This window comes from Podarcis cretensis (assembly GCF_951804945.1).
Source record: "Podarcis cretensis genome assembly, chromosome: 6".
NCBI lineage: Eukaryota > Metazoa > Chordata > Lepidosauria > Squamata > Lacertidae > Podarcis > Podarcis cretensis.
The window spans coordinates 75,138,350-75,151,434 of record NC_137175.1 but is presented as its reverse complement, the minus strand read 5'-3'; the positions used below and the strand labels follow the sequence as shown (position 1 = coordinate 75,151,434).

The 13,085-nt window shown below is 42.2% G+C and overlaps 1 protein-coding gene across 2 annotated transcripts in view; it reads left to right on the top strand.

Moving 5' to 3' along the window:
- GFI1 (growth factor independent 1 transcriptional repressor) overlaps positions 1–9,346 on the top strand; it is a 45,086-nt gene extending 35,740 nt beyond the window's left edge. For both annotated transcript variants that reach the window (XM_079981621.1, XM_079981622.1), the window contains exons 6-8: positions 419–556; positions 3,719–3,884; positions 7,708–9,346. In XM_079981621.1, coding sequence (XP_079837747.1) covers positions 419–556; positions 3,719–3,884; positions 7,708–7,886 — 483 coding nt within the window. In that variant the 3' untranslated portion in view covers positions 7,887–9,346. The remainder of the gene's footprint in view (positions 1–418; positions 557–3,718; positions 3,885–7,707) is intronic.
- The last annotated feature ends 3,739 nt before the right edge of the window (positions 9,347–13,085 follow it).

Here is a 13,085-nt window from a genome sequence, read left to right as displayed (position 1 = left end):
TGATGCAGGCACTATTAGGCAGTTGAATGTGCATGCGTGCCTCATCCATTTCCCTCCACGTGGCCCTGGGCGCTCACAACCCTTGCTACACCACTGCAACTAGGTAATATTAGGCTCTGGCCTTAATTGTCTTACGAGGTCCCCCTCTTTTTAGATGGTAACATGCATTACCTCATTTGTTTCAACATGTGGCCATCCAGCTGGGCTGTGCCTGTGATCCCTCTTGCTCATTCCACTGGCTTGGGCCACTGACACCTGCCCCACCCTGATGGCACCAATCCCTAGTAATGTTAATTGGCTGAACCTCCGTGGGGGGAAACACTCTCCTAAACAGCTCTGATATCTCAGGTTCAGGACCTGCTGTGAGCTTCAGGCCTTCCTGAACCATAATTCTCTTTGTCTTCCCTCTGCTTCTCAGGTCTTCTCCACTCCCCACGGCCTGGAGGTGCACGTTCGTCGTTCGCACAGCGGCACCAGGCCCTTCGCTTGTGAAATGTGTGGCAAGACATTTGGCCATGCAGTTAGCCTGGAGCAGCATAAAGCTGTGCACTCACAGGTGAGAACCCCGGGGAAGGTGGCAAGTGGTTGGAGAGGGTTCGTCCACACGGTGGCTTAATGCGAAGAGCCCGCTTTCTGTACCTCTGTTAATTCTGACATTCTCCTCCAAAGCACTGCCTCCTCACACTTTTCCCTCCTTCGGTCCAGATTTACTCATACCGGGGATACTCTGAAACAGAGAGGGTGCGAGGAAATCTGGATTGAGGGAGGGGAAAGTGTGGAGAGGCAAGTGTGATTGGAGGAGAATGTCATATAGACAATGAAGAATTAATGGATGTACAGTGGTTCCTTGGTTTATGAACTTAATGCATTCTGGAAGTCCGTTCTTAAACCAAAGCGTTCTTAAACCAAGGCGTGCTTTCTCATAGCAGCGGGCGGGACTCAATTTACAAATGGAACACACTCAACAGGAAGCGAAACATGTTCTTATTCCAAGGCAAAGTTCACAAAGCCAAACACCTACTTCTGGGTTTTGCAGCGTTCTTAATTGTTGTTCATAAACTAAGATGTTCTGAAACTAAGGTACCACTGTACAGTAAAACTCACTATCTACAGTACATCAGAGTTTCCCAAACTTGTTTTTGGATTACATTTTGGGCTACATTTTGGACTACATTTCAGACCATCCTTGATCATTGGTTCTGCTGGCTAGGGATGATGGGTATTGTAGTTCAAAAACAGCTGGAGACTCAAGTTTGGGAAACCCTGATTTACATTAAATGACAATATAAATGAGCCCAGAGTGACAGATTCATGGGACTAGCAGTCTGCTTGCCAAGGAAAGGTGTGTGGGTTATCATGCAGGGCTGGTGGGGATTAATCCTGATTACCATCCTTCCCCGCCCTGCACAACAAACCCATATGCACGCGTACACACACACACACACACACAACTTCCATCAAATTTGATTTGCCGGGTTTTTTTTTTTTAAAAAAAATAACTTTTTATTGGGTTTTAAAAACAAGAATAATGTTATACAAATAAGTATACCAAGTTTTCTCATGCCATTTGTCTATGACAAAAATAGCATAATAAATGTGGGGTAATATGTACAACATGTGGTTCATTATTAGTGGTCAATGTATAAGTTCTTGGCTCAGGAATTGGTTAAAAATATTAGGAAGAAAAGAGGGGGAAGGAGGGGGAGGGGGAATAGCAAGTGGGGTGGGGGTCATGCTTCTATTCTTCCACTTAGTGTATGTGTGGGGTTTTGTGCCAGCGCAAATTTCCCTTCTTAAAACTATTAGAGATCCTGGAACACAAAAGTGAAGTTTGAGGGTTTTGCGATCTAGATTTGGAGAAGCTTTGCTACCACTGCAATAAATCTAAGTAAATCTCTCTTCCTTCCCCACTCCTGCCATGCATTAGAGTACGAATAAAAGAGTTAGAATAATGATCTGTTGCGACCTTGATGGAAGCGCACAATAGACGAGCCTTCTTGTGTTTTGGCTCATTTTCCTCTCCCCCCCCCCTTTTTCCTCCTCCTCCTCCTCCTCCTTTCCTTTTTCTTTTTTCTTTGCCATAATGGCTTATGCTCTATGCCATGTACAGTGGTACCTTGGGTTACATACGCTTCAGGTTACATACGCTTCAGGTTACAGACTCCGCTAACCCAGAAATAGTGCTTCAGGTTAAGAACTTTGCTTCAGGATGAGAACAGAAATAGTGCTCCAGCGGCATGGCAGCAGCAGGAGGCCCCATTAGCTAAAGTGGTGCTTCAGGTTAAGAACAGTTTCAGCTTAAGTACGGACCTCTGGAACGAATTAAGTACTTAACCTGAGGTACCATTTTTTGTAGTTTTTTTTTTTGCTTTTCCCATTATTATTATTAAGGATTTTTCTTTTGTAATATTAGTTCTTTATATTTATCTATATTTGTTTAAAGCAAAATAAAAGTATTTTTTTTTAATAAAAAAAAGAGTTCTTGTCCCCAAACCCAAATTATGCACCCTTCAAAAGCTTCTCCCTTTCTTCAACACTGTTGAAGTGCTGGGGGCGGGGGGGGGGGGGGACGACAGCAGATATATACCATAAGTTTAAAGCATATCCAACACACATTTAAAGGGCATGACTTCTGCTAAAGAATCCTGGAAACTGTAGTTTGTCAAAAGTTCTGGGAATTCTGACCCTGGGAGGGGGAAACTACAGTTCCCTGGATTCTTGAGGGGTCGTCATGTGTGCTGGGTGCACTTTAAATGTATGGTGCGGATCGAGTGGGAAAGAAATGTACAGTGGTACCTCAGGTTACATACGCTTCAGGTTAAGAACTTTGCTTCAGGATGAGAACAGAAATTGTGCTCCAGCGGCAGGGCAGCAGCGGAAGGCCCTATTAGCTAAAGTGGTGCTTCAGGTTAAGAACAGTTTCAGGTTAAGAACGGACCTCCGGAACGAATTAAGTACTTAACCCGAGGTACCACTGTACATAGATTTTCTTGACTCTGGTGACAAAAAGACACCTACCTACCTGAGAACTCTAGGTGTTTTTTTTAAATTGGAGCTGGAAGGATGAACACTAAAGGCTTTTCATCACAAAATGTAACTCTTTTTGTAATACACATGTAAAACCTGTGGAGCACAAGCATCAAATGTGGATGTTTCCTGGTTCAATTCTCAGTATCTCCAGAGTGGTTTGGGGATGTTTTCATGGTTCGGGGAAAAATTACTTGATACAGCAGAACATTTCAATATAATGAAATATAAGTAAAGTCCCAGGTTTGAAGGAGGAGGCAACTTCAGGGATCCCTACTCCCCCTTATCCAATGCAGTCACTATGGGATCTATATTTTGTGACAAGGCAAATGGCCACCGTATATCTGAATTATTTTGAATAATTCTGAGTTTTGTTTAGGCGAGAATACCCATATATGTATTTTTAAATTAATGGATATCTGCTTTCAGAACTTTGTGTTTTAATCTATATTTTGATATAATTGTATTATTCCAATGTGTTTTTCCTTGTGAATATTTTATATTATTTTATGTAAGCGCCTTTAAGCGGTACGTCAATCTTCTTAAACCAAGGGGGAAAAAATCAATTATCAGATTTTTATTTTTTTTGAAAGCTGCTTCTATGTAAGTGGTTAGCAATGAACAGATATTCTAAACGCATTAAATGAAGAAGATAGTGCATCTGCATGAAGGTCCTACTTTCTCTTGGCAGGAGCGCAGCTTTGATTGTAAGATCTGTGGTAAGAGCTTCAAGAGGTCCTCCACGTTGTCTACCCATCTTCTCATCCACTCAGACACTCGGCCTTATCCATGCCAGTACTGTGGGAAGAGATTTCACCAGAAATCCGACATGAAGAAGCACACTTTCATCCATACAGGTGAGAATTGCTACCAATAAAAATAAAAAACTAAAATTAAAAAAAGATCAAATTATCTTCCAAATCATTAATTTTTGGGACTTCCCATAGTCAGGACCTTGAAGCATATCTCCAAATCTCAATCCTGCCTCTCGTCGTTATTTCCATATTTCCACATCTCAATTTTAACGCTCTAAACTTTTTATCCGCTGGTTTCCTCCACAGTAATGCCGGGAAAGCAGGGTGGACTAGCTGACAGATTTATTTTTTGTCTCTCCAAGGTACAAGTAGTTTTAGAAAGACAGACACACAAGCCCTCTTCAGTTCTTCCTTTAAAGCAGAGGAGGTGGCAAATGTTTTTCTATGTGAGAGCCACATTCCTTTCTAGGCAGCATTCTGAGGGCCACATGCCAGGGGCGGAAAGAGCCGCTGGACAGAGCAATGCAGTGCTCCCCCCCCCAAAAAAAAAATATAGGTTTAGGGGTTCTCTCATTTTCCTACTCATATTGAAATACTGCCCCTCAATGAGGCCAAACTTAGATTCACAAAATGTTTAGGGGTATGTGTACCCCTGCGTACCCCGGGGGTAGGGGGGAAAGCACTGGAGCAATGAATGTCAATTTTCCCTTTGTATTATTATTTCTACCCACACTCCTGAGGCAAGAAACAAGATGGCACCCTCCCCATTGCATGTGTATAGAATTCAGGTGATGTCGCTACCCATCCCTGCGCCCCAGAATTTGCTGCCTGATGAGCGCATTTTGTTCTGCCTAATGGTAGGCCCAGCCAGAAAGTTGGAGGATGCAGATCCGAACAGTCAGTCTTGATACTTGCTCTGGAGCTCTCTTGTGTATTACTGAGTTTTTCCATTCAAACTGCTTGAGGGCTATTTTCAGTGGTAGGCAAGGCACCATGATCTTGAGTTTCTGGGGAACATGGAAACAAAACAAAAATGCAGATTGAATAGCTGAGGAAAACTGTTAGGAGAAAGACAAACAGAACACGCTGCAGATTTAAATGGAGCTTTTCTCAGGGGGTATGTCTTCTGACCCAGCAGCCTTCTGTATCCGCTGAAGCGGGAGTAAATTACAAAGATATTTTCTCCCATGCGAATAAAAAACAGGAGGAGAGCTTTGCAGAGATCTATAGAGTCCGACACCTGTTTCCTACAATGGCCAACCAGATGACTATGGAAGGCCCACAAGCAGGAGATGAGGGCAATAAGCCTCTCCTGCCATTTGCTGTTTGACAACTGATATTCAGAGGCATGTTGCCTCAGTTATTGGATGTGATGCAAAACCATTATGGCTAATGGCCATTGAGAGCCTTATTCACCATGAATATGCTTAATCCCTTCTTAAGACTGTCTACGTTGGTCCAGCACTACATCTTGTGGTAGCAAACTCTACTATTTAACAATTTAGCTTCATCAGATAATCCCTATTCTGGTACTTTTGAGAGAGGGAGAAAATGGTCTCTCTGTCCACCGTTCTCCCTGTCACTCACAATTTTTCTAAGCTAAAAAACCCCAAACCTGTTTCTCCTAGGGAAGTTGTTCCAGCCCCCTGATATTTTGGCTGCTCTTTTCCAGCTCTAAAATATCAGCTGTACGCTGTATTATAAGAGTGGTTGCACCATAGTTTTGTGTAAAGGCATTGTGTAGGTGGTTCCATCGTATCCTACTGATTCCCAACATGGAATCTGCCTCTTTCACAACAGTACCACACTGGATCAACATTTTCATTTGGCCACCCACCACAAATGCAAGATCTCTTTTCAGTCAGTGCCAGCTTAAATCCCAATGAAATAAGGATTTCTGCATGACTTCGCACTTGCTTAAATTGTCATTTTAATGTCCATTCACCCAGTTCTGAGACAGCCTTTTGGTTCAAGGTTTTATGTCATTCTGTATTGCTGGTGTGAAAAAACGCTGCATATTACACCTTGGAAAATGCAATTCATGGTCACTGCTGTTGAGAGTTTTCATGTGCAATCTGATTGTAAGAGCATCACTGATATTGTCCATCTCCGCATTGCTAACTCCATTCTCCACCCATGTCCTGCCCCATTTTTGTGAGCTTTTATTGGTTTTTAGAAACCAATTGCTTGTCACAGTTTCAAAGTGCGCTAGTCTACTCTCAGCATAATGCCACTTACTTTGAGCGCGTGTTGATGGAAAACTAGATGCCCCTCAGCAAAACCTTGCAACGTGTAAGAACAAATGGCTGCACAATTATTTCCCCAGGAAGCATGACCATTAACATTTCAGAGACAGGGAAGGAGGCAGTGAAAGAAAAAGGCCTACTGTGGTTAGGACGAGGGCAGCGCCCGGATTTTAAAATCAGGTTCTTCCACTTTCCAAACAGGCACACTGGCTTAGTGAGCAATGAGGGCCGCTATCTGTGTGCATGTTTGGGAGAGGAAATCATTTGTGCAATTGGAAATAAAAACGAACAATCCAACTGCTATTGAAATGCTCTTTTCATCTGAAGAGGTGAGCAATGAAGAATGAGCTGCTTTGGGGGAGAGGGTGGGAATCTTCTCCTGCAAAGGTTTTCAAGGGAACTCTGATCAGTAGTTTGCCAAGGATGCTTTAGGGAAGAAAAGGATAGCTTTCTAAGTCTGAGAGCTGAGATCCCCATTGAGCTGGCTGTTTAGGGGCTACACCCTCTCAACCCTGACATCATTGCCAAGCTCTGAGTTACCTGAAAGGGTAATGTGAGGGCTCCCTTGTCTCCTTCTTCCAGTTGTGCCTTGTCAGAGAGTGGCTGGTACTTGTCCTAAACTAGGGCGATTAAAATTAGCACAAAACTTGACAAGGATCTTAAAGATGCTATCCTAGGGTTGCCATATTTCAAAAAGTAAAAACCAGGGCACCTTGAAAATTGTTCAGCTTTTTTAAGACAAACCCCAAAGCTGCTGAGTTGAAGGTTTGTTTATTTTTTGTTTCTTTACAAAAACACAATTCTCCAATTGACTTGCCTAAGATCCAGGACAAAGCGCTGCCTTTTGGAAATTCGCCTCCAGATGTCCGCCTTTTGAAATCCCGGGAATGTCCAGACATATGGCAGTCCTATGCTGTCCTTAGTATTTATTCCGAGTCACCTGCCCATATTGGATATCTGGGGGTGCCATTTTCTTTATATATATAATTTTTATTAGTTTTTTTAACATATCATTTTCAACAGTAATTAAACATACTTTTGCATCTTATTCAAATTTTTGACTTCTATCAATCCTGTCTGAAAATTTTCCAATCTAATCTCTTAGTATGCATTTCTTATCTTCCCTATTACATTTCAAACTCATAACCAATATCTCTTTCTTTTTCTACTTTGTAACACTTTGTATATTTTTCCTTACAAAACTTCTTGTAGTCCTACTATCGTAATTTGTTGATTACAGTTGCTCTTCAAATAATTCATATACCATATATTTTGCTCTGTAAGACTCACTTTTTCCCTCCTAAAAAGTAAGAGGAAATGTGTGTGTGTCTTATGGAGTGAATGCAGGCTGCGTGGCTATCACAGAAGCCAGAACAGCAAGAGGGATTGCTGCTTTCACAGCACAGCGATCCCTCTTGCTGTTCTGGCTTCTGAGATTCAGAATATTTTTTTTTCTTGTTTTCCTTCTCCAAAAACTAGGTGCGTCTTGTGGTCTGGTGTGTCTTATAGAGCGAAAAATACGGTACTTCTTCCAATCTTCTGTAAATCTCTGGTCCCACAGGTTTCGAATCCTTCCTGTCATTTTGTCCAATTCTGCATTTTCTATTGGACTTTTCAAGCTGGTTTGTTAAGGATGCTATGTTGTTGTAACTTTGTGCCCATCCTTTTGTAATCCACAGGTGAGAAGCCCCACAAGTGCCAGGTGTGCGGCAAAGCCTTCAGCCAGAGTTCCAATCTCATCACCCATAGTCGGAAGCACACGGGCTTCAAGCCCTTTGGCTGCGATCTGTGTGGCAAAGGCTTCCAGAGAAAAGTGGATTTGCGGAGGCACCGAGAGACGCAACATGGTCTGAAATGAGAGCCATGCAGAATCCGGGCGGGGAGGGGGAGGGAACCCAGGGAACCCCCAAAACACTATGTCAACAGACTTTTCCTCCTCCCTTGGTGGGCTGCCCTCTTCCTGCCCCCGCCTCTCTTGTCTGGCCACTTCCTGCCATGTTCTCACTAAACAGGAAGCCAGAGCAGACTGGCCAGCATTTTGTAGAACTTCACCGAAAGGTCTTGGAATGAAAATGGAACGCCAAGGCTGAAGGAAGGTGGGGTGAAGTCTTTTTCCCCACCCTGTGTCTCTTCCTTTAAAATTAAACACTGGAAAAATAACATGCACACCCCACCGCCTTAAAGCCCCCAAAGTCTTTGTATACATAAGCTACTGGTGCCTATGAACCAGAAAGTCCTTTAAAAAATGAATTTCCCAGCTAACCCTTGATTTTCTGAAAGTTACGTTTTATCTGGGAAATCTAAACTACCTGAGTTTACATGGTCAACACACTGAGCCGCTTGACAAAGGAGAGAGAGAGTGACTGTATTTGATTTTCTACCGTTTAAAAACTTGTGACTGGTTTTCATCGATTGGACCTGGGACCTCAAGGCCCCGCCTTTTCCAGAGTTTGTTGAGCTCCTATTAGGCAGCTTCCTAGGATTGCTCCCAGCTAACTGGTCCTAGGCTCCAAATTTAGGAGTATTGGATTGCGGCCCAATACGTTTTTCCAGCTGAGGGAAAGAGCCCCTTGGCTACTTCAGCCAACCTTGCCTAGTCCTGGTTGAGAATGCCTGAATAAGTTGGAGGGCAGCATTTAGATGTTGTGCAGAGTCCGGCATTCCCCACATGCTCCTCACATGTGTTTCACCAAGATGTCATCTCTAATTTTTAGTCTTCGTTGCACACCCAGGCCAGGTGTTAATCTCCAGTAGCTCCCTTCATGCCAGGGATTTGCAACTTTTAGGACAACACAATGCTCCTATCCAAGAATTTCAGTCTACCTACTTTATGTCCTGGTTTTTTGTGTGGTGCATGTATGGCTTTTCCTTTGCACCTGTTGGGAAGAGCCAATAAGAAAGAGCCTTATTATTAAAAATTGTTGAAGTTTGCCCTTGAGTTGAAGAGGGCAGAAAGAAGGGATGAGGACAGATTTTTGCTTTTAAATGTCATTGGCATTCTGTGATTAGATAACCAGTAGGTGAGAAATAGCTGAGGAGCTCCTGTTACTCTGGACTGAATATTTAGGTTATATGCTCTCAGGTGGTCTCACGCCTGGAAGGACCCATAAATTAGTATCAGTTTGTTATAGTATGAATTTGCCTTAACTAATCCTGTGCATACCTCATTGTGGGCAGGGGTGGGGGAAGAATCTGTTTTTACTTTATAGATAGGATTGTAAATGCCTTTATTTAGACTTTACAGTGTGTCTTATGTTCATTGATGCATATTTATTGGAATAATGTTTTAAATTAATAAAGTCCCGAGGATCCTCAGAAGCAGTATTTATTTCAACAGGACGTATTAACCAAACCAGAGGTGCGATTCTAGATGAATTTACTTGGAAATCAGGTCCACAAATCAATGGACTTATTTCCCCCAACGGTGTAGGAATTACAGCAAATCAGTTAACAAAGCTTGCTGTACGATCAGACAAAAAACAAGACAGAACACTGAAGCTGGGAGGAAGACAGACGAAGCGCAAATCAGCCAAAAAGGTGTCACTTTAAGGCCACACTTTGACAGGCATATTCATGTCAAATCAGTGCCAGAGTTGGAGTCCTATCAGCCTGTGCACCATATATATATACCAATATAGTGCCAAACAGTACAAAGGTATGGACAGCTGCACTGCAAAACAATCTGATTCCCCCACAGCGGTGCCCTTCTCCTTGACAATGCAGTCACTGCCTGGACAGGAGTTTATATTGCACATGATACAAAAAAAAATAAAAATCATCCAGAGTGGTCTCGACTGAGCAGGATCATAGATAAGCAGATTCTTTTTCTAGGGTGCAACCTGATACACGCCTATTCAGAAGCAAGTCCCATTGGCTTCAGTAGGGGCTTACTCTCTGGTAAATTGGTGTAGGGTTGCAGTCTTTTGATCTCCTCCGCAAGCTGTGCGCATGTAACCTACGTGGCAATTATACAGGCTTAGAGAGCATGCGAAGGCAGCTATTTCGGCATATTACCAGGATGTGACACATTTTTTGAGAACGAGAAAAGAGACCTAAAGAAGCACAGGGTTCAGAGACGGGCTGGATTTACATCCACACTTTTGACTTTCTTTGGCTTAGCATGTGGAAAGCTCAGAGAAATGAATGCTGAGTTGTTTAGGACTGGGGATGATCACTGGTCACACCTAAGAGGAGATGGCCAAGTTCAGGGGTGCAGAACTGTGGCCCCCAGATTTAGCTGGAATATAATGCCCATCATCCCTGGCCATTGGCGCGGATGAGCGGGACAGATGGGAACTGCAGTCCAATAATATCTGGTTGCCCACCTGCGGCCTAGCTCATCTCATTCCTAGCAGAACCTCCAGGCGTTTCTTTGTTTTGTTTTAAATCATGATGAATAATTAGCAGTTCTGAATTTAGTGTAATAAATCCATTTAACTAGGAGAGTCTGAATAGTCCCACCTTGCTCGTTCAAGACACGGTTCATTTTTATAATAGATCTGGGCTTCCCAAACTTGGGTCTTTAGCTGTTTTTGGACTACAATTCCTATCTTCCTTGACCACTGGTTCTGCTAGCTAGGGATGATGGGAGTTGTAGTCCAAAAACAGCTAGAGACCCATTTTAATGGCTCAAAAATGGAAACAAGAAGAATTACCAACATTGGAAGAATGGAGACGGAAATTGATGGACTTTGCTGAACTAGACAAACTGACAGGAAAAATTAGATACCAGAAAGATCACAAGTTCACACAGGACTGGAGAAAGTTTACGATTTATCTGGAAAATATTTGTGATGAACAGACAACGCTAGTTGGATTTAAAGAGGCTTTGTGATGAGAAAGGGTATTGTGGGAGGGATAAGAGTTGTAAAGATTAATTAACTGGCAATACAATTATAAAGGAAATGTGAAATAAATATAAAATTATGAGGATTGTGGAGGGAGCGGGGGGAAGTCCAAAAGAATTTGGCATTATGGTTGATGTGAATGTGTTATTTAAATCTGTAAAAGAAAATTTTTCTAAAAAATTAATAATAATAATAAAAAAAACAGCTAGAGACCCAAGTTTGCGAAACTCTGTGATAGGTTGCCAAAGTATCAGGCTCTGAGTGCTGAAATGGGGTTCTGTTAACCTGGGCTAGCCAGGAGATCTTGTGTGAAGTAATAACCAGGGACTGCGCAACATCAGGTGCTAAGGAGACCAGCAGACAGAGAGCAGTATCAAGACAGTTCTTGCCTTCAGACTTACAATCCAAAAGACAAAGCACATGAGAGAAAAAGAAAGCTTCTGGTTCTGTAATAATAAAGTTATACAGATTTGTAAAAAAAATAAATAATGCCTGGGAGTTCTGTGGGAGATGGAATATTTCAATGTGCCCTGCTTGTGGAAAGCTAGCCTGTCAGGGATCTAAGTCTAGCCTGCCCTCTAGTCCCCCACGACAGGTTAGTTCGAATAAGTTTTTCTGATGTGAAATATTCAATCCCATCACCTCCCTAGGCATTCTGAAACAGGACACTTTCGGGAGTGCCATACCATAAGATTCCTCTAAATATGGGGCTTTGAACACACATAACTCCTGCCCCCAGGTCTTGGAGCTCTACACTCAGGATATCCACAAAACCAGCACAGGTTTTCTGCATTTGGAGGGCAGTATGGATAGTCAACTCAACATAAAGGAAAATGCAACAAAATCCTATTCCAGGCATAGGCAAATTTGGCCCTCCAGCTGTTTCGGGACCACAACTCCTATCATCCCTAGCTAACAGGACCAGTGGTCAGGGATGATGGGAATTGTAGTCCCAAAACAGCTGGAGGGCCGAGTTTGCCTATGTCTGTCCTATTCAAACCAGCTGCTCATTTCTTGATCTAATTCTGCACTTCCAGTTGTGTTGTCCCAAGGCGCTAAATGACATGGTTCTCCTTTTGAGAACTACAGCCGCCTTGTTCTGTAGGGGCTTGGGATGAAAACTGGTGTTCACACTGTTACTGATAAAAAAAAAATTGTTTAAATAAAGGTCCTTCTCTACATGACAACCTCCAGCTGTCTGCAAGCTCTGGCTACATGGTTTGTCAGAATGTGCCACACTCCTAAAGGAAAAGTTTATGGATTTAGGATGGACAAATCTGTCAATTTTCCATTTCTCATTTTTGCAGTCTCAAGTTCAGTTCTCCAGCTATCTGCACAAGTCTGCCTTTTGATATAAATTTTCCCAGCATTTAAATACACATTTATCTGAATAAACACATTTTTATACAACTCTGCCTGATAAGACACAGTCTTTTTGCAAGCAATTTCCCCAAATATAATGCATTTTATATATCATTTTCATGAATATATGCATTTCAATACATACTTTCCCCTATCTCTCTCTCTCTCTCTCTCTCTCTCTCTCTCTCTCTCACACACACACACACACACACACACACACTTTATTTGGTTGGAAAACTGCATCAAAAAATTCAGAGAAGTGCAGCTGTCAAAGAGTAGCAGTGTTTTGGCACATACTGTATAGTGTTTAGGAATGTTTGAATTAGGTAGATTTGCATTAAAATCTTAACCACACCAAATGCCTAGTGTGGATTCAGTTCAATACTCTCTCTGTGCCCCCCAACCATTAAAGCCCATGATGTGAGACATTTTAAAAATCGAATTCATGTGGTAACCTTTCAAAGCAATTATGGCACATGGTCACTTTTTCCGCCACTTTTGGATGTAGTTTACTGGGTCATCTCTTTGCAATGCAGGTGAGTATCTCTATTTTCATTGTTTATTAAAAGAATTTATGTATTGCCCTTTCATGTGGAAATACCAAACAAACAAAACGAAAAGGAGACCCCAGCAAAACAACACAATAAGACCAAGTCAACAAAACAATGTTAAAACCTCAATCACAACAGAACTACTTTGAAATATCAGCCGCAGTTAAGCAGGAAGAATGTCAGAAGTCTGTATTATTGCACCCTGACAGGCAAAAATAAGTCACACGCAAAACTGCTGTTTAAAAATAACCTTTTGGCAGTAAAAAACGGTGCTGGGGTGGGAAATATCGTAATAAT